We start from the raw sequence: 22005 nt of genomic DNA, 5'->3' as shown, positions 1-22005 counted from the left end.
TACAATTCTACATCCTAGGCAACTAACACTAAGCATAATAGAGATGGTCAATAATTGATCATTATGGCTAGCTGGTAATGGTCGAACCGATAGAAATTTGTTTTGCCCAAACAGAATGAAAATTTTTCTTTATCAGAGACATGGCTTGCTGAATTTGGTTGTTCTGGTCAAGTTGGGTTGAGATGTTAGCTGCATAGAACATCATCACATGCTAGGTGGGTTGGTGCTCCCACTTCAATTTATCTCCCTTTCAGATTAAGGTCCTGGTCATATAATCACAATACTTCCCCTCTATGCATTAAGCAACATCATCACATGAAGTGACAATCTGTTTGTGATGAAAATATAAGTGGACAATGTGGGCCTCTGTTGCTTGCTCAGTATTTGAGAGGTTAATATTGATGAAGCAAAGCAAATAGGTCAGAGCATGAAATTAACAAGACCTTGAGGGAGGCAAAATCATATGACCCCTCTTGACAAATGTCCTTTAATGGTCCCCCCAGTGGTACATTTCCCCTTAACACTGTTTCCAGTTGACATTGATGGCCACATAATAGATACATTTCACATTAATGTACTTAAAGACCGACAAATTCTAGTGGTTTTAATTTTGGAAATCTTACTAAATGCAGTTCTCTTCTTGCATATTGTGAAAACTCCTGCAGGTAGCTGCTGCTTTTCAAGTTTTTACAGTTTGGTGTTTTATTTTCATTTTAATGTTTCACTGAATTTTTTCCCCAAAGTTCCAATTGTGGTTATTCAAGCTAACTCAGAAGGTATTTGATCTTTGAGGAAACGATCACACAATAGTTTTTTAAATTATCCAGTGCATGGAATGATGAATTTACATCTCCTATTCTAAAGAAATGAAACCCTGAGTAAGTTAAGGTTTCATAATCTAACAAGTAACAAGAGGTTGGCCAATTAACTCAACAGAAGGTTTCTCTTATCCACATCTCTTATATTCAAGGGGGGGTGGGGGGGCTTGCAGGTTGTGCTCCCTGTTGAAATGGTTCGGCATAAGTCTTCTATAAAGTACAATTTGAATCAGGACAAGTTCTTGATTATCAATTGGAAGACAAAACCATGTGATCCTTCATATGACTGTCTCTCACTAATATACACCCAAATTCCTCACAACTGACACCACTCACATTTTAGAGATTTTCCCACACCCATTTTCATCTATAAATACACGCAAAGGTTATTCCATAGCCAAATCAGGTCCTCTTATTCCCCACTAGCAAATATTTACCTGCATTTTTTCCTCCCAACTCATTTGTGAGCTTCAACCTTTTCCAAAGTGTTAATATATAAATGGCTGTCCGAGTTCTTGCCATCATGCAAGTTAAGCAGATTCTCCGCAGGTCTGTTCTGAGTAGTAAAGAAGCAGCTTTTACGGCCAAGAAAGTTCCAAAAGGTTACTTTGCAGTCTATGTTGGAGAGGAACAGAAGAAGCGATTTATTCTACCTATATCATACCTGAATGAGCCTTCATTCCAGAAGTTGCTTAGTAAAGTTGAGGACGAATTTGGATTTGATCATCCAATGGGTGGTCTAACAATTCCCTATGGAGAAGATGTCTTCATGGATCTCACTTCTCGCTTAAATGGATCATGATTCATAACACTGAGATCAATCAGCAGGGACAGATTTATGGATTCAAGCACATATATGCCTCCTTTCAGAGAAAAATTGGATGGCATGCATGTTTACACCCACTTGAGAACAGCACTGCTTTATCTTAAGAACATATCAATAATTTGCCATGGACTATTCAACCAAGCAGAAGCAGATGTGGATGGCTCAACTTGGAAACACACAAAGGAGGTGCTTCATGGTTCCAACTTCATCCAATGGGTGGTTCTCACAGAACCTCATGCAGAGAATCCTTCAGTGATCAACTTGTGTTTTGGATACCTCAGGAGAGAAATGAAAGACATGATACTGAGTATTGAAAACATGAACTTTTCAAAATTCTTAACCCAAAAATATATCTGTTCAATTTTGAAGTAAGAGTATTAGATTTTTTCATAACTCATTGTAAAATTCCTTTTTTTTAATGGTTATGAAAGTTGGGAATCATATCAAAAATTTCTGTGCAAATATTTAATACAAAATTATTTTTTCTTTCTGGAAAATTTGCTTCCATTTGATGGCAATGCAGTACAAGTAATCACGAAAAAATATACAGATTCAATATCAGCTGTAAGCAAATGTGCATAATATTTATCATTTATTTATGGATGTGTATTAGCTCCTTTACTTCACATTCTGTGAAACAATCATTTACATTTAAAAGTTCAGGTCAAGTCTACCAAAGGCTAACAATTTTAGCAAGGCTTAGTTTTCAATAGCCATATGGACCTATACATAGGTGGAGCTAGGGGGGCCTGGCCCCCCTAGCTTTTGAAATTTTCCATTAATAATCTTTTACATTTGATAATAAATCTAAAAATTACACAAAAATGTATTTACCGGCCCCTCCTGAGAAAATTTCTTGGCTTCGTCACTGGACACCTATACATTTCTCTTTTATGCAATGGCCATATACATTTAAATATATTGTTCACATTGTCTTTTTCTCCTTTCTATATATGATCACCTATTTCGCCTGTTCACTAAGACTTGTTGACCAAGAGGAACGTGAATGTCTTTAAGTCCAACCTTTTATTATATCCTCTTCCTTTCTAATTAGTACATTGACTTCGGAAGTATGATGTATATCTGGGTAATATTTAACAGATGCAAACAAAACATTCAGTATAAATCTAGATGCAGTTTTGCTAAAAAAAGGGACCCTTAGAATATGGATAACCACATGAACTTAATTTTCATGAGGCTAAGCTTGTTGGTCTTTCTTTCTCAATAAATAGATCATACCAAAGGCCAAGGGAGAAAAATGGGGTAAAAAAAGATGAAATTTGTTTTGCCTGTAGTCAGCACCCAAAATGACATGTGTACTGATGATTCTTGTGTAGGCCACTTACAAGGCCAGATATCGACCTAGGTATAAAATGGTTGCAGTTGAACTACTTATAGGACATATTTCATGTGATCTTCATGGGGGTTTGTCTTGGAAGTCATTGTAATAAGGCACCAAAAAGTCAGTGAGTTAGATTGAGGACATTTTATTTAGTACTTTTTTCTTCCTCAACTTAAGCCATGATGATCAAAGTACAAATCTTCAGATATTCTCATGTTTCTTACTATTGGAAATACCACTTTCATTTTTAAACATAAATGAATGTCTAATACTCTATTGGCGAAAATCAGGGTCTTTACTGATAAAAATATCTTTTCTTTATGATATTTTGATTGCATTGAGGTTAATGGTTAACTCATCAAAATTTATTCTGCGAAGAATATTATATGTCAGGGAAGCTTTATCAAAATTTTTATTTGCCTCAAATACACGAGGCTAAACCTAGTGTGTTTCGCATCAATTTTTAGCTATTATGTACAGTTTTTTAAAATCTCACCTTTTGAAAGTATAAGTATACATTAGCACACATTTAACAAAAAGCTAAACAAAATGATGCCAAACACACATTTATGGAAAAGTTATGAGTAAGATTTGCATGATGTTACTGCAGTTCCCTACCAAAAAGGATTAATTTGAAAGAGATCATAATTATAGCTAATTGCTTGTCTAAAAGACCCATCATACAAGAGATTAATCTGGTTCCAATTAAATGTTGTTATCTAGACATAATTGACATATATGTCTAAACTTGTCCTTCTTTTGCAAAAGGACAGCCAGTGGTTCAGTATTTACTCCAATCCATGTGCCTTTCAAATCAATGGGGTCCCCTTGCAGCTGGTTGCTGGTTGTTGTCCTGGAAATGCTAGGGCATATTGTATTCCAACAAATATGGGGTCTCAATCACTACCAATTTCTTGACGATTTGTTGGAAGACAGGTCCATGTGATCCTTCAAATGCTTATCCTCTAGCCAAACCCTAGCCAAACCCTAGCCAATTCTCCTCTACACCACTCATTCCACAAAAGATAAATTTTCACACACACACCTTCATCTATATATACAGGCAAACATATCATCCAAATCCAGAACAAGTAATCACATCCTTTGATATCAAAATCATTACTTTCTTCTCCCTTTTCTTTTGTGTACTTGACCCTTTTTCTTGGCAATATTATATATCCAGATATCCATGGCCATTCGTTTGCTCGGTGTTATGCATGCTAAGCACATTCTACGACGATCAAACTCGTTTGGAAAGCAAGTAGCTTCAACATCTATAGATGTTCCAAAAGGCTACATTGCAATATATGTTGGAGAGAGTGAAATGAGGCGCTTTGTAATTCCTGTTTCATTTTTGAACCAGCCTTCATTTCAAGAATTGCTAAGAAGAGCTGAGGAAGAATTTGGATTTGATCATCCAATGGGTGGCCTTACAATTCCCTGCAGCGAAGACCTCTTCATCAATGTCACTTCTCAATTATATGACTTGTGATATGGTGCCACTAAGATAAAGCAATAGAAAAAATTTTGTAAATCTTTGTTATTTATTTATTTTAGGCAGAAGAAGAGATGGCTATTTTCTATCCACTAAGAATTTTACAAATATAATTATTACAGTTCCTCCCACATTTTTAAGAAAAATGTTAAACTGTGAACACATTTTGGTTGAAATTTATCTTCTTTCATTTTTATGATATTTCTAGTCCCTTTTGTATTTTTTTTTTTTTTGGCATTGTTTTCCATGAAAAGTGAATACTTCCAGTCAAGTCTACCAGAGGCTAACAATTGAAGGAAGGCTTAGTTTCCAATAACCACAAGCTGCAAACCCATGCAATGCATAAAAATAAAATAAAATAAATTGACGATTTATGTTTTTGTTAAATGATTAATGAAAATAGTAGATAAGGCTTATAAGTGTTACTCTCAGACCCTTCTTAAAATGATGTAATTAGTTTCTAACAAAGTATAGTTGATACAATATATAAGATTTTCTAAACTAAGCTATCTATAAAAATGTAGTTTTATAAAAAAAACCTACCAACATTATGTTGAGAATGTGACAGGTCAATGAAGCAGCTCTTCTTACTACACAAACCTTTCCTCCCAAAGTATCACCAAAATGGACCAAAGTGGACTTAATGGACCAAGTGGACAGAACTAGACTAAAATGCTATGCTTTAGATTTTAAATATTATATAGATGTGCTCATGTACAACATTCTAATATTAATCACATGACCATTTTCGCCTCTTTTATAGTTGATTTCCATTTTGTAAGTTCATCTAGACTAAGTAAGAGGAACCAAATGTATTTAACCATTTATCATTTCTGTTTCTGTTTCATTTCCAATGTTTATTTTGGTTAGAAGATTGACTTCGAGAAGTATGATATCAATCTAGGAAATATTAAATAATGCGTCAGATTATATTTAGATATGCAATTTTGATAAAGAAGGGATCCTAGTAATTTTAAGTCTTACAGTGTATGATCAGTTGATCACATGTACCCAAATCTCATAAGGCTAAGGTTGTTACACTCTTTTTTACTTTGAATCTTTGACAATGCGACCAGAACAAAGGTCAAGGAAACAAGAGAGAAAAAGGCCGAAATCTGTTTTGCCAGTTGATAGCACCTAAAATAACTTGTCTACTGATGATTTTTGTACCAGTTGCTTGCAATAATCTCATCTCTTATAATGCCATGTATAGTCCTTCATATGGGGTGGGTTGCAGTTGAACTATTTGTAGGACATACTTCATCTACTCTTCATGGGGGTTTGTCCTGGAAGTCAGTGTACTTAGGCACCAAAAAAGTTTGTGAGTAATGTTGAGGACATGTTAGTATGCTTCTTTTCCTCATCTTAAGCCATGATGATCCATGTACGTATCTGTGGATTCTCATGTTTCTTACTGTTGAAAATTTCACTCTCAATTCTATAACATAAATGAATGTCTTATATTCCGTTGGAGAAAACTAGTTTCTTAACTAATGCAGATAAATTTTATTGCTTTCCTTTTCTTTTCTATAATTTAGATTGCATTAAGGTTTAAAATTAAGTCATCAAAATTTCTTCTGAAGATATCTTAACAATAGCTAATTTTTTGTCCAGAGGCCCCATCATACAAGAGAATTATTTTTGTTCCAATTATTGTCAAGAAAAAATCAACATATATGTCTAAACCTGTCCCCCATCGAAAGAGGCCAGCTGGTAGTTCAGAGTTTTATCCAATCCACATATCTTTCATCTTGATGAGGTCCCCTTGCTGCTGCTTGTTGTCCTTGAAATGCTTGGGCATATAACTTATTCATAAAATAAAAGGTCTCAATCACAACCAACTTCTTGATAATGAGTTGGAAGACAGGTTCATGTGATCCTTCTAATGCTTATCTCTCTCACATAACCGCAGCCAATATTTCCTCTACACCACTTATTCTACAATCCACAAAACAGAAATTGTCACTCACCATTCATCTATATATACATGAAAGCATAACATCAAAAACCAAGACAAGTGCTCACATCCTCTGATATTAAATCCTTACATTCTTCTCCCTTTTCTATTGTGAACTCTATTATTTTTCTCAACAGTAGTCTATAGCCAGATATCAATGGCCATTCGATTGCTCGGTATTATGCATGCTAATCACATTCTCCGACGATCAAACTCATTTGGAAAGCAAGTAGCTTCAACATCTATAAATGTCCCAAAAGGCTATATTGCAATATATGTTGGAGAGAGTGAAAGGAGGCGCTTTGTAATTCCTATATCATTTTTGAACCAGCCTTCATTTCAAGAATTGCTAAGTAAAGCTGAGGAAGAATTTGGATTTGATCATCCAATGGGTAGTCTCACAATTCCCTGCAACGAAGATATCTTCATCAATCTCACTTCTAGCTTATATGAATTGTGAGATGGTCCTACTTAGCTAAAACAGCAGAAACAATTTTGTTAATCAATGTAAATTATTTATTTCTTTTAGGCAGAAGAAGAGATGGGGATTGTCCATCCGCCAAAAATATTATAATAGAATTATTGCAGCTCCTCCAACATTCTTCAGAATATTGTAAAACTGTGAACACATTTGGTTGAAATTGATCCTCTTTAGGTTTCATCATAATTCTAGTGCCTTTTGTTTAATTTTTTTATTTTATTTTAATCATTTTCTACCCCCAGTGTATACTGCCAGTCTAGTCTACCAAAGGCTAACAATTCGAGCAAGCTTAGTTTTCAATAACCATATGATCATTTACAACTTTTTAATATCAATCACATGGTCCTTTTTTCCCTTTTTATTGTAGATTTTCCATTTTGCCTATTCATCAAGACTAATTAGGAGGAACCAAAATTATTTTTACCCTTTATTGTATCTATTTCTATTTTGTTACCAATGTTTCAGCTTGGTTAGGAGATTGACTTTGGGAAGTATGGTATCTATCTGGGTAATATTTAACACATTTGGACAACAAAAAAAGGTATAAAATTATATGTGCAGTTTTGCTAAAGTAAATGACCACAGCACGAAGGTTATTACACTGTAACTTTGAATTTCCATAATAAATGTCAAGGAGATGCAGAAAATAAAAGAGAAGAAATTTGTTTGTAGGTAGTCCAAAATGACATATCTACTGATTTTTTTGTGCAAGTCTCTTGCAATAATTTCATTTCTTATTGTGCAATATATAGTCCTTGATATGGTATTGGTTGCAGTTGAACTACTTGTAGGACATACTTCTGGTGCTCTTCATGTGGTTTTGTCCCAGAAATCATTTTATTGAGGCACCAAAAAGTCAGTGAGTTATTTTGAGGACATGTTATTTTGTACGTTTCTCTTCCTCACCTTAAACCATGATGGTCCATGTAAAAATCTTTAGATATTCTCATGTTTCCTACTGTTGGAAATTCCACTTTCATTTTTAAACATAAATGAATGTCTTGTACTCTGTTGGAGAAAATCAGGGTCTTTACTGATACAGATATCTTTTCATTCTTAAATTTTGATTGCATTGAGGTTAATGGTTAACTCATCAAAATTTGTTCTCAGAAAAAATATGCCATTCCAGGGAGACTTTATCAATATTTGTATTTGGCTCAAATACAAGACGCTATACTTATTGTAAAATTCTGAGTAAGGTTTGCATGATGTTACAGATGTTTCCTACCAAAAAGGATTTGGAAAAGATCTTAAACATAGCTAATTTCTCGTCTAAAATCCCCATCATACAAGAGACTAATCCAGTTCCAACTATATGTTATTTTCTAGACGTAATCAGCATATATGTCTAAGCTTGTCCTTCTATTGCAAGAGGTCAGCTGGTAATTCAGAGTTCTCTCCAATTCATGTATCTTTCATATCAATGGGGTCCCATTGAAGCAGGTTGGTGTCTTGGAAATGCTAGGGCATATTATATTCCGAAAATATAGGGTCTCAATCACTACCAATTTCTTGATGATTTGTTGGAAGACAGGTCCATGTGATCCTTTAAATGCTTATGACTCTGACAGATCCCCAGACAATTTTCCCTCTACACCACTCATTCCACATAAGAGAAATATTCACACACACCATTCGTCTATATATACACGCAAACATATCATCCATATCCAAAACAAGCCCTCACATCATTTGAAATCAAATTCTTACTTTCTTCTCTCTTTCCTTTTGTGTACTTCATCAATATTCTCAGCAATATTATCTATCCAGATATCCATAATACCGTTTGCTCGGTATTATGCATGCTAAGCACATTCTCCGACGATCAAACTCATTTGGAAAGCAAGTGGCTTCAACATCTATAGATGTTCCAAAAGGCTATATTGCAATATATGTTGGAGAGAGTGAAAGGAGGCGCTTTGTAATCCCTATATCATTTTTGAACCAGCCTTCATTTCAAGAATTGCTAAGTAAAGCTGAGGAAGAATTTGGATTTGATCATCCAATGGGTGGTCTCACAATTCCCTGCAGTGAAGACATCTTCATCAATCTCACCTCTCGCTTATATGAATTGTGAGATGGTTCCTCGTAGCTAAAACAGTAGAAACGATTTTGTTAATCCATGTAATTTCTTTAATTCTTTTAGGCAGAAGAAGAGATGAGGATTGTCCATCCACCAAATATATTACTAATCAAATTATTGCAGTTCCTCCAACATTCTTCAGAAAATGTAAAACTGGGAACACATTTTAATTGAAACTAATCCTTTTTAGGTTTTATGATATTTCTAGTCCCTTTTGTTTAATTTATTTTTTCATCATTTTCTACCAAGGTGCAAACTGCCAGTCAAGTCTACCAAAGGCTAATATTTTGAGCAAGGCTTAGTTTTCAATAACCGTGTGGTCGTATTCAACTTTTTAATATTAATCAGATGGTCTTTTTGCCTTTTCTATAGTTGATTTTCCATTTTCCCCATTGACCAAGACTAATTAAGAGGAACCAAAATGTTTTTAACCCTTTATCATATCTGTTTCTGTTTTGTTACCAACGTTTCAGCTTGGTTAACAGATTGACTTTGGGAAGTATGGTATCTATCTGGGTAAAATACATTTGGAACAAACAATAAGTAAAAATGTGGAATTTTTTTTCCAAATAACCTTAAATATCAAACTATTTAGTTAGTTGTCACGTTTCAAAACAATATGGAAAACTAACATCTCGAGTGTTTAAAACTCGATTTCCAAGATAAAACTCGAGTTTATAAGTCTCGATTTGTAAGTGGTGAGTGGTGATGTGGGAGAAAAAATCCATGTGGAACTCGAGTTTTTAAGACTTGAGTTCCACCATTTTATTTCTCTTCTTCTTCCTTGCATCTGTTCGTGTTCTGTGTTCTTCTTCGTCGCTCCACCCAGCCTTCTTCTCCAGCCAGATCGCCCAGCATCACTAGTGTTCTTCTTCATCGCTCCACCCAGTGTTCTTCTCCAGCCAGATCGCCTACCCAGCGTCTCTTCGTTCTTTCTTCAGATCTTCTGTGGGTTCTTCTCTTCTTCTCAGATCTTCGTTTTTTTTTGGGTTCTTTCTTTTTTTTCTGGGTTCTTTCTTCTTTTTCTGGGTTTGTACGTTTTTTGTTCTCTATTTGAAATCGAGTGTAAAAAACTCGAGATTCATTTTTTTGAACTCAACCATTAAAAACTCGAGATCTATGTGGCATTATCATGTCCAAATCAGCAAGTGGGAAGTGAGCCTTTGAGGCTCGAGATTGATATGGAACTCGAGTTTCTAAAACTCGAGATGCTAGTCCGCAATTTTCTTTCAAACCCGTATTAACTTATTATATTCTATCCCTTCACAACGTTAGTTTGCAAATATCCCCAAAAAATGTGTATGTGCAGTTTTGCTAAAGTAGAAACCCTTATAACTCTTACAAAGTGGATAACCACATGCATCCAAATCTCATGAAACTAAAGTTTTTACACTCTGTCACTTTGAATCTCCATAACAAAGGTGAAGGAAATACAGGAGAAAAAGAGAACAAATTTTTTTTTTGTAGGTTGTGAGCACTCAAAAAGACATGACTACTGATGTTTTTTGTGCCAGCCTCTTGTAATAATTTCATTTCTATGGGATGGGTTGCAGTTGAACAACTTGTAGGACATACTTCATGTGCTCTTCATGAGGGTTTGTCTCAGAAGTCATTGTACTGAGGCCCCAAAAAAAGGGTGAGTTTGGTTGAGGACATGTCATTGATTATGTTGCTACTCAACTCAAGCCACAAATATGCATGTGCATATCTGCAGATTCTAATGCTTCGTACAGTAGAGTGTCATTCTGAAGTACATAACTTACATATACTCGGCTGAGAATATCAGAGTCTTTATTGCTGCAGAGAACTCCTTTTTTCTTTTTTATTTTCCATGATTTAAATTTCATTGAGGGTAACGGTTAAATGTTAACTGTTGACACATCAATATTTTTTGTTCTGTAGAGCACATGAAGTATGTCCTAACATCAAAATTTCAAGGCGTCTTTATTAACATTCTTACTCAGCAATTGAAAAGATATGGCTTAGTTTTCATTAATTCCTAAATATAAGTAATATTTTATCCAAAACTCCCATCATACCAGAGACTACTAATCCAGTAGTAATCCAGTTCCAACTATTTATTGTGACCTATAAATAATTGACATATATGTCTAAACATGTCCTCTATTATTAGAGGTCAGCCAATTGGTCTGAATTTTCTCCAATCCATATATCTTTCATTTGAAATGGTCCCTTCTTGTATCAACAAATGTAGAGTCTCAATCACGGTCAAGTTCTTGATGATTAAGTTGGAAAACAGATCATGTGACTCTTCAAGTGCTTATGTCTCTCACACAACCCCAGCCAGTTGTCTCTATGTCATCCAGTGCACATTTCAGAGATTTCTGCGTATACTGGTCACTTATATATATGCACACTCATATCATCCCACCAAAGCCAAAACAAGTCCACTCATCCTCTCATATCAATTCCTTACTTTCCTCTCGTTGCTTTTTGATCTTCATCACCTTTCCAGAAACCTTTCATACTAGTTAGATAGCCATGGTTATTCGATTGCCCAGTATTATGCATGCTAAGAACATTCTCAGACGATCAAACTCATTTGGAAAGCAAGTACCAAAAGGCTATATTGCAATATATGTTGGAGAGTGTGAAAGGAGGCGCTTTGTAATTCCCATATCATTTTTGAACCAGCCTTCATTTCAAGAATTGCTAAGTAGAGCTGAGGAAGAATTTGGATTTGATCATCCAATGGGTGGTCTCACAATTCCCTGCAGCGAAGACATCTTCAATGATATCGCTTCTCGCTTACATGAATTGTGATATGGCGCCACTAAGATAAAACAGCTGTGACAATTTTGTATATCTATGAAAAATTCTTTCTTTCTTTCTTTCTTTAGGCAAAAGAAGAGATGGGGAATGTCCATCCACAAAAGATGTTACAAGTAGAAATACCATAGTCCCTCTCACATTCTCTGGAGAAATGTAAAATTGAGTTAACTTTTTGTTGAAAGTAATCCTCTTTAGTTTTTATGATAACTAGCCGCGAACCCGTGTGTTGCGCGTGATAATTATTTTTATGGTAGTTTTATTAAAAAAATTTTACAATTTAAACTAATCTAATAATGAGTAATATATTTTGTAATTATATTTTTATTTATTATAGGAACAATCATAAATGTAATATAGAAACAATCCAAAACACTAAAAAAACGTAAACTAAAAAAAATTAATAAAACTTAACAATGATTAATTGAACCAATATTATTATAAAATTTTGTTTTTGAAAATCTATTAAGGTTATTTTCTTTGTAGAAATTATAATTTCGGCCGCCCAAAACATATTATCAAATAAACAATTATTAGCAAAATCTAATAATTAAATTTCTATACATGCATTGTTATAAAATAATAATAATAAAAATAAAATTGCAAAAGTTAAAATTTGTCACCTATCCGATTATTTCTGTTTGGCTAACATTTGCTTTTCTTTAAATAAATGGCATTATAGAGTACTTCTAATGCAACTATTAAGAGTACTTTGTCCACCACAAAGGATTAGAAAATAAACAAAAATTAGTAAAGTCTCATAGTTTAACATCTAAATTGAGCACTATAAAAAATCATGCTATGTAATAGAATAAATACCAAATTATCCAAATTATGCTATGTAATAAAATAATATTATATTTTTATATGCTATATTTAATTCTTTAGAACGCAATAGGATAACATTTAACAATCAAAGAGAATAAAATTAAAAAGAAAAAAAAAAAACTAAATCACAATTTAAAAAACAAAACTAAATCACATTAACCCAAAATAGAGTTTTAAAGAATATAAAAAATTATCAACCTAAAGTAGAGATGCAAGAAAAATAAAATAAAATAAAAATCCATCAAAAATTTAGAGAGAGAGAGAGAGAGAGAGAGAGAGAGAGAGAGGGAACCTTCTTTTTGTGAGGGAAAACTATGCATAGAATAAAAGAGATAGTGACAAATTTATAGTAAGGGGGGTGTGAATAAGAATAGCAAAAAATAAAGGAAGATGAAGGGAAAAATGAAGAATGATGTTAATATAGAAGGTAGTGGGGAGATGAAAAGGTAAGGGAGGGAGAAAGATTGAAGAAATAGTTGGGAGATGAAATGGTAAGGGGGAGAGAAAGGTTGGAGAAGTGTAAATATTAAAAAAATAAATGTTAAAAACAATTATAAGAAAATTGGAAAGAAAAAAAAAAACAAAACAAAACAAAAATATTGAAGCCTTTCAAGCTTTAGGGTTTTTTTTTTTTTTTTTTAAGCTGAAAAGGCTCTCACAAAACTCTAAAGCTGAACTGAAAAGATTTTGGGTTGGGCTTGATAGTGGAACTAAATAAATAAGAGGTGGGTTGGATTAATTATACAGATTTATTATAGGATGATAGTGGAAGTAAATAAATAAGTAGTGGGCTATATTTATAGGGCTGAAAATTGTAAAAACCATTTTAAAATTGTAGGACAAATTATATTTAAAAAAAGAATGAAAAAAAAAGAATGATGTGACAGTTGATGTGGCATAACGTGAAAGCAGTAGCATTAAACGCTACGCTTCAGCTTTTAGTAGGCTTCAGCGTTTTTTTTTTTTTTTTTTTTTTTTTTTTTTTTTTTAAGCTTAAAAGGCTCAAACAAAACTCTAAAACTGAAGTGAAAAGGCTTTGGGTTGGGTTTGATAGTGGAACTAAATAAATAAGAGGTGGGCTAAATTAATTATAAAAATTTATTATAAGGTGATAGTGGAAGTAAATAAATAAGTAGTGGACTGCATTTATAGGGTTGAAAATTGTAAAAACCATTTTAAAATTGTAGGACAAATTATATTTTAAAAAAGAAAAGAAAAAAAAGAATGATGTGGCAGCTAATATGGCGTAACATAAGAGCAACAGCATTAAACGCTGCGCTTCAGCTTTTAGTAATATATAGATATAGATTATTATCTTTTTTATTTGGTTTAACATGCCAAGGTTTTATATGGGTAATAGTGATCTGTGCAAATTTTCCTATCCTAGGGTCATCTTCAATGATTTAATGGAACAATTTTTTCTTTTAGGTACTCAAGAATGATCTTCCATTGCTCGAGGAGATCATTTGAACCATATGATGAAATTCTCTAGTTGAGCTGGTCTTGACCATGACCTCAAATCAAATGAGGCTCATTTTACTCTTTCTTGCTTTGATAATGAGATTGTTGGAGCATTTTAAAATCAAAATATTATTTTGACAAAATTAATTAATAATACCAATGGTTAATTAAAAAGATGGGCCAAAATAGAGATGATGTCTTTTTGCTACTACTCAGCACCCAAAATGACATGTCTACTGATGATTCTTCTGTTAGTCAAACACATAGAAGACATACATAATGCACACAAGATTTACATGTTTCCATACGACACTAAGCCTAAATTCACGAGTCAAGCTTCGAACAATCCACTATAATCGAAACACTAAGCCTAAATTCACGAGTCAAGCTTCAAACAATCCACTACAATCAACAAGTTACAATGGTCTTCTACTCAAAGTTTATCACACAACATGAGCTTACACAACAAAGTTTGAAGAAATACAACTTTACCTCAAATGAGTTTTACAAAACCCAACTTCACCAAAATGAAATCTTCCAAACAACTTGTTGAAAGAAACTTCAAACACCTTTGAGCCACTTGTTTCAATAGGTTTCCATAGACATGGTAGACAGAGGAAGAATAGCTCACAACCAAGCCCGTATCTCTCACCCTTGTGTAGATGCATAATTTTTTATTGGTGTTTATTTATTTATTTATTTTTTTAACTAAATGCAAGTTAAACAAGTCTAATGAGAATGCTAGCTCCCCACATTTGTAATTTAGTTACTCTTCTATTTTTAATATGATAAATTACCGATTGTCCTAAAAGGCTAAAGTTAAGTTTAATCATAAAATGAGAGGTAAGTTTTAGGCGGGAATCAAACCCTAAAATCTCTTATTTGAAGACAGTTAAACTAACTGAAACCCACAAGTAGGTCTAATTTTTTTTTTTTTTTTGGTAGAAAAATTTGGTTAACACTTAAGCCGATAGGAAATTATGAATTTAATCATTTAAATTAATATATATAATATAAAGTATCATTAAAAAAAGAGTTTAAAACAAACAAGTAAATAAACCCTAATGAGCTTGGGCTAAACAAGGAAAAATTATAGAGTCTTTTGGTGAACCACGTCACTTGTCCACCATTTCACTAAAAAACTTCCACTTGTTTAAAATTGCTGAGTCAGTAACTAATTTTTGTTTAAAAAAATTTTCTAACTAACAATTTTAAACAAATGAAAGTTTTTTAGTGGAATGGTGAACCACATGTGGATCTTATAATTTCTCCTAAAAAAGGCTCAATACTTGATGATCATTACCACCAAAAAAAAAAGGCTCAATACTTTTTTTTTGATGAGAAAGGCTCAATACTTGATACGGGGTGGGTTGGACTTGAACAGTTGAACTACTTGTAGGGCATACTTCATGAGAGTTTGTCCCAGTAGTCATTGTACTGAGGCACCAAAAAGTCGATGAGTTAGGTTGAGGACATGTTATTCAGTACGTTTCTCTTCCTCACCTCAAGCCACAATGATTGATCTACGTATCTGCACATTCTAATGTTTCTTACAGTTGGAAATTTCATTATCATCTACATATTTTATACTCTGTTCCAAAAATCAGAGTTTTATTGCTAAAGATAACTTTTCTTTCTTTTTCTTTCCATCATTTGGATTTATTAAGGAAATTTGTTTTGAAGGGTACCTGAAAATATGTCCATTAACACATCAAAATTGTAAAGTGCCTTTATTAACAATCTTCATGGCTACACTAGTTGTAAATTTGCAAGTTATGATGTTACAAATTGTTTATCCAAAGGGCCCATCATACAAGAGACTAATCCAGTTCCAATCATATGTTGTTTCATATAAATAATGGACATATATGTCTAAACCTGTCCTATATTATAAAAAGTCAGCCAATAGGTAAAAACTTTCCAATACATGTATCTTTCATTTGAATTGGGTCCCTTCATGTACCAACAAATATAGAGTCTCATTCACAGCCAAGTTCTAAATGATGAGTTGGAAGACATATCCATGTGACACTTTAAGTGCCTATGTCTATCACACAACACCAACCAATTGCTTCTACACCATTCATTCCACACTTCAGAGATTTTCACACTCAGTATTAATCTATATATATATGCACACGCATATTATCCATAACCAAACCAAATCCTCACATCCCCTTGATATCAAATTCTTAATTTCTTCACCCTTTGCTTTGTGATCTTCATTATCTTTCTCAGCAATATAAAATAGATAGATTGCCATGGCCATTCGTTTGCCCGGTATTATGCATGCTAAGCACATTCTTCGACGCTCAAACTCATTCAGAAAGCAATTAGCTTCAACATCTATAGATGTTCCAAAAGGCTACATTGCAGTTTATGTTGGAGAGAGCGAAATGAGGCGCTTTGTAATTCCTATATCATTCTTGAACCAGCCTTCATTTCTAGAAATGCTAAGTAAGGCTGAGGAAGAATTTGGGTATGATCATCCAATGGGTGGTCTCACAATTCCTTGCAGTGAAGACATCTTCATTGATCTCACTTCTCGCTTACATGAATTGTGATATGGTGCCTCTAAGATGAAACAGTAGTGACAATTTTGTATATCTATGTAAATTCTGTCTTTCTTTGGGCAGAAGAAGAGATGGGGATTGTCCATCCACTAAAGATGTTACAATTAGAAATACTATAGCCCTTCTCACATTCTCCAGAGAAATGTAAATTTGAGTCAACTTTTTGTTGAAAGGGATTCTCTTTGGTTTTATGATATTTCTTGTCCTTTTAATTTGATTTAACATGCCAAGGATTTCTATGGGTAATAGTGATCTGTGCAATTATTCTCCTTAGACTATGATATTTCTACTCCCTTTAATTTAATTTAACTTGGTATGATGTTTCTATGGATAATAGTGATCTATGCAACTTTTCCCATCTCAAAGTCATCCTCAATGATTTATTGGAACAATTTTTTTTTTTATGTATTCAAGAATGTTCTTCCAATGTTCAAAGATTTCAATTGAAACCAAATAATGAAATCATCTAGCTGAGCTGGTTTTTGGTTTGCACAGCATGTGAAACCAAAAATTGACATCTCTTAACCATTATCTCAAATGTCTTGAGGTTCTGCTTGTTCCTTTTCTTCTTTGATAATGAGATTGTTAGAATAATGCTTAAAGGATTAAATTTATCATTTCCTAATAGCTTGAGCTTCTAGGACAACTGGTAATTGATCGTGCAATCAAAGTAAATGGTCCTGAATTTGAACATTGTCTCAACACTACCTCCCATTTAAAAAAGTTAAAAATCCCATGTGTTGGGTTAAATGATTGAATTCACCTAACATATATAATTTAAAAGAGATCGTAGCAAAGTTCAAGGAAATATGAGGTAAAAAAGAGATGAAATTTGTTTTCTAGTCATTACCCAAAATGACATGTATACTGATGATTCTTGTGTTGCTTGCTCACATTAATTTTGTCTCTTACAATGCAATAGTCCTTGATACAGGGTAGGTTGCAGTTGATCTTCTTGTAGGACATGCTTCATGTGCTCTTCATGGGGGTTTGTCTCAAGTGTCATTGTACTGAGGCAGCAAAAAGTCGGCGAGTTAGGTTGAGGACATATTATTGAGTACGTTTTCCTTCCTCACCTTAAGCCATGATGATCAATGTACATATCTGCAGTCCGCAGATTCTCATGTTTCTTACTGTTAGAAATTTCACTTTCATTTGTATACATAAATGAATGCCATATACTCTGTTGGAGAAAATCTTGGTCTATAGTGATACAGACAATTTTTTTTCTTTTTTCTTTTATAGGATTTAAATGAAGTTGAGATAACGGGTAACTCTTAAAATCTGTTATGAGAAATATATGTCAAGGAGGATTTATCAATATTCCTATTTGGCGCAAATAGATGAGGCTATACTATTTGTAAAGTTATAAGATTTGCATGATGTTACAGATGTTCTCTACCAAAAAAACAAAAATGAACAAGAATATAAATATACTTTAATTATAACTAGATGTTTGTCCAGAAGCCCCATCATACAAGAGACTAATCCAGTCCCAATTTTGTTGTAGTAAAAAAATATTCGACACATATGTCTAATCTTGTCGTCCTACTGCAGTAGTTCAGAGTTTTCTCCAATCCATATATCTTTCATACCAATGGGGCCCCCTTGTAGCTGGTTGCATTGGAAATGCTAGGGCATAATGTGAAATATTAGGTCTCAATCACTACCAAGTTCTTGATGATGAGTTTGAAGACAGGTCCATGTGATCGTTCAAACGCTTATATTTCTGACAGAATCCCAGCAAGTTTGCCTCTACCCCACTCATTTTACACAACAGAAATGTTCACACACACCATTTAATGAAGAAGAAGAAAAATATATCTTAATTATTACTAGATGTCAAGAAGCCCGATGATACAAGTGACTAATCCAGTTCCAATTATGTTAGTCAAAAAATATTTGACATATGTGTCTAATCTTGTCCTCCTGCAATAGATCAGACGGTAGTTCAGAGTTTTCTCCAATCCATATATCTTTCATTTCAATGGGGCCCCCTTGCAGCTGGTTGTATTGGAAATGCTAGGGCATAATGTGTTTCTACAAATATAAAGTCTCAATCACTACCAAGTTCTTGATGATGAAATGGAAGACAGGTCCATGTGATCGTTCAAAAGCTTATATTTCTGACAGAATCGCAGCCAATCTTGCCTCTACACCACTCATTCCACAACAAAAATGTTCACACACACCATTTATCTATATATACATGCAAACATATCATCCAAAGCCAAAACAAGTCCTCACATCATCTGATATCAAATCCTTACTTTCTTCTCCCTTTTCTTTTGCGAACCTTGTCTTTTTTCTAAGAAATACTACCAGATATCCATGGCCATTCGTTTGCCAGGTATTATGCATGCTAAGCAAATTCTCCGACGATCAAACTCATTTAGAAAGAAAGATTCTTCACCATCTATAGATGTTCCAAAAGGCTACATTGCTATATATGTTGGAGAGAGTGAAAGGAGGCGCTTCGTAATTCCTATAACATTTTTGAACCAGCCTTCATTTCAAGAATTGCTAGGTAAAGCTGAGGAAGAATTTGGATTTGATCATCCAATGGGTGGTCTCACAATCTCCTGCAACGAAGAGATCTTCTTTGATCTCACTTCTCACTTATATGAATTGTGATATGGAGCCACTAAGATAAAACAGAAGAAACAATTTTGTAAATCCATGTAAATTCTTTATTTCTTTTAGGCAGAAGAAGAGTTGAGGAATGTCCTTTTACTAAAAAAATTACTAATAGAATTATTGCAACTCCTCTTACATTCTTTAGAAAATTGTGAAATTGTGAACACATTTTGATTGAAATTTGTCCAGTATAGGTTTAATGATACTTCTAGTCCTTTTTGTTTAATTTATTTTTGCATCATTTCCTACGAATTGCGTGTATACTGCAGTCAAGTCTACCAAAGACTAACAACGCAAGCAAGGCTTAGTTTTCAATAATCATATGGTCATAAATATTTTTATAATATTTGTCACATGGTCATTTTCTCCTTCATTTATTTATTTTTTATTTTCCATTTTGTTGGTCCACTGAGACTAATTAAGTGAGAGGAATGGGGTTATTTGTGGAGCCTACTTAGCTTATTTACTTATGTAAACCTATATAAAGCCTCACTTTTTATTGGTAAAACTGTACTTTTGCCCATTTTATGAAAATCAAAACCAACACAAGTAAGGAAAACCAAAATGTCTATAACCCTAGATTATATCTATTTCTGTTTCGTTTTCAATATTTTAGCTTGGTTAGAAGATCAAATTTGGGAAGTGCAATGTCTTTCTGACTACTATTTAACACATGCAGACAAATAAATTAGTATAAATTTCTAGATGTGCAGTTTTTCGAAAGAAGGGACCCTTGTCAGGCTTACAAAATGGATGACTAATGTACCCAAGTGTCATGAGGCTAAGGTAGTTACATTCACTTTGAATCTTTTGTAATGAGACCATAATAATGGTCAAGGAAAAAAGGTAGAAAATGTGAAGAATTTTGTTTTGCCAGTAGTCAGCACCCAAATTGACATATCTGCATATTCTTATGTTTCAAACAATTGGAAATTTCATTCTCAAGTACATAACTTATATTATGTAGACTGTTGAGAAAATCAGGGTCTTTACGTCTTTTGCTTTTCCATAATTTAGATTTCATTGATGTCAATGACTAACACATCAAAATTTGTTTTGAAGAGCACATTAAGTGTGTCCTATAACTCATCAAAATTCCAAGGAGCCATTATTAACATTCGTAATGGATAAAGCAATAGTTAGGTTTGCACAATGTAATCATAAATGTAGGTAATAGTTTATCCAAAAGGCTCATCATACAAGAGACTAATCCAGTTCCTTTTCTATGTTGTTTCCTATAAGTAATAGACATATCTGTCTAAACCTGTCCTCTATTATAAGAGATCAGCCAAAAGGTTGGAATTTCTCTAATCCACATGTCTTTCACTTGAACTGGGTCCTTTCTTGTACCGTCAAATATACTGTCTCAATCCCTGCCAAGTTCTTGATGATGAATTGGAAGACAGGTCCATGTGACCCTTCAAATGCTTATGTCTATCACACAACCCCAGCCAACTTCCTCTATGCCAGTTTTTCACACATTCTATTCATCTATATATATGCACACATATCATCAAAATCCAAAACCAAGTCTTCACATCCTCTGATATCAAATCCTTACTTTCTTCTCCCTTTTGTTTGTGATCTTAATCATCTTTCTCAACAATACTTCATAGATAGATTGCTATGGCCATTCGTTTGCCTCGTATCATAAATGCTAAGAACATTCTCCGGCGATCAAACTCATCTGGAAAGCAAGTTGCTTCAACATCTATATATGTTCCAAAAGGCAACATTGCAGTATATGTTGGAGAGAGCGAAAAGAGGCGCTTCATAATTCCTATATCATTCTTGAACCAGCCTTCTTTTTTAGAATTGCTAAGTAAGGCTGAGGAAGAATTTGGGTATGATCATCCAATGGGTGGTCTCACAATTCCTTGCAGTGAAGACATCTTCATTGATTTTACTTCTCGCTTACATGAATTGTGATATGGCACCACTAAGATAAAACAGTAGAAGCAATTTTGTAAATCCATATAAATTCTTTATTTCTTATAGGTTGAAGAGATGGGGATTGCCTATCCATTAAAGATGTTACAAATAGAATTACTGCAGTCCCTTTCACATTCTCCCAAGAAATGTAAAATTGAGACACCTATTAGTTGAAATTGATCCTCTTTTGATTCTGTGATATTTCTAGTCCCTTTTAGTTGATTTAACTAGGCATGATGTTTCTATGGATAATAGTGATCTGTGCAACTTTTCTCATCTCTGAGTCATCTTCAATGATTTATTGGAACACTTTTCTTTTAGGTACTCAAGAATGTTTTCCATTTTTCAAAGAGTTCAATTGAACCCAAATGATGAAATTATCAAACTAAGCCAGTTTTTGGTTTCCACTGTGCACTACAAGCCAAACCAGGAACATATTTGAAATGCATTGGAATTTTATGCTTTCTATTTCTACTTACTCAAGATGTAGCTCTTGGGATCCTCCAGTCCCCCTTTTGTAAGCCACACTTATAGAGGGAACTACTTTTGCCACAATATTGCTAAATGGTCCAGTTTGTGTAACAGTGAATGAAATCAACTCCATCCTGGATTTTTGCCTTAGGTTATAGAAGGGAGATGGTACTAGTTCCATGCATTTCTAATTTTTTTGATTTTCTTCTTTTAATATGTATATAGTATTATTCCAAATAAAAATAATAATAATAATATAATAAAGCTTTACAAAAGTTTTGAGAACTTGGGACAAAAACTAAGGTAATAAA

The 22005-nt window shown here is 33.6% G+C and overlaps 7 protein-coding genes across 7 annotated transcripts; all 7 read left to right on the top strand.

The window, feature by feature from the left end:
- Positions 1-1056: 1056 nt before the first annotated feature.
- On the top strand, positions 1057-2092 carry LOC115968258 (auxin-responsive protein SAUR21-like). Its single transcript, XM_031087599.1, has one exon. The coding sequence runs from the start codon at positions 1318-1320 to the stop codon at positions 1618-1620; it is 303 nt and encodes a 100-aa protein (XP_030943459.1). The 5' UTR covers positions 1057-1317; the 3' UTR covers positions 1621-2092.
- Positions 2093-3989: 1897 nt separating this feature from the next.
- LOC115969383 (auxin-induced protein 15A-like) lies at positions 3990-4636 on the top strand. The gene has a single exon (XM_031089015.1). The coding sequence runs from the start codon at positions 4176-4178 to the stop codon at positions 4476-4478; it is 303 nt and encodes a 100-aa protein (XP_030944875.1). The 5' UTR covers positions 3990-4175; the 3' UTR covers positions 4479-4636.
- Positions 4637-6482: 1846 nt separating this feature from the next.
- On the top strand, positions 6483-7070 carry LOC115969384 (auxin-responsive protein SAUR21-like). Its single transcript, XM_031089016.1, has one exon. The coding sequence runs from the start codon at positions 6596-6598 to the stop codon at positions 6896-6898; it is 303 nt and encodes a 100-aa protein (XP_030944876.1). The 5' UTR covers positions 6483-6595; the 3' UTR covers positions 6899-7070.
- A 4290-nt stretch (positions 7071-11360) lies between these two features.
- On the top strand, positions 11361-11939 carry LOC115967477 (auxin-responsive protein SAUR24-like). The gene has a single exon (XM_031086575.1). It carries the CDS (start codon positions 11505-11507, stop codon positions 11784-11786), a length of 282 nt encoding a protein of 93 aa, XP_030942435.1. The 5' UTR covers positions 11361-11504; the 3' UTR covers positions 11787-11939.
- A 4260-nt stretch (positions 11940-16199) lies between these two features.
- LOC115967468 (auxin-induced protein 15A-like) lies at positions 16200-16876 on the top strand. Its single transcript, XM_031086567.1, has one exon. It carries the CDS (start codon positions 16343-16345, stop codon positions 16643-16645), a length of 303 nt encoding a protein of 100 aa, XP_030942427.1. The 5' UTR covers positions 16200-16342; the 3' UTR covers positions 16646-16876.
- Positions 16877-18909: 2033 nt separating this feature from the next.
- On the top strand, positions 18910-19406 carry LOC115967475 (auxin-induced protein X10A-like). The gene has a single exon (XM_031086573.1). It carries the CDS (start codon positions 18986-18988, stop codon positions 19286-19288), a length of 303 nt encoding a protein of 100 aa, XP_030942433.1. The 5' UTR covers positions 18910-18985; the 3' UTR covers positions 19289-19406.
- A 1427-nt stretch (positions 19407-20833) lies between these two features.
- On the top strand, positions 20834-21424 carry LOC115967473 (auxin-responsive protein SAUR21-like). The gene has a single exon (XM_031086570.1). It carries the CDS (start codon positions 20918-20920, stop codon positions 21218-21220), a length of 303 nt encoding a protein of 100 aa, XP_030942430.1. The 5' UTR covers positions 20834-20917; the 3' UTR covers positions 21221-21424.
- Positions 21425-22005: the final 581 nt, after the last annotated feature.

This window comes from Quercus lobata, chromosome 11 (genome assembly GCF_001633185.2).
Source record: "Quercus lobata isolate SW786 chromosome 11, ValleyOak3.0 Primary Assembly, whole genome shotgun sequence".
Taxonomy (NCBI): Eukaryota; Viridiplantae; Streptophyta; class Magnoliopsida; order Fagales; family Fagaceae; genus Quercus; species Quercus lobata.
The sequence above is the reverse complement of the archived record's forward strand: the minus strand, read 5'-3'. Positions and strand labels throughout refer to the sequence as shown.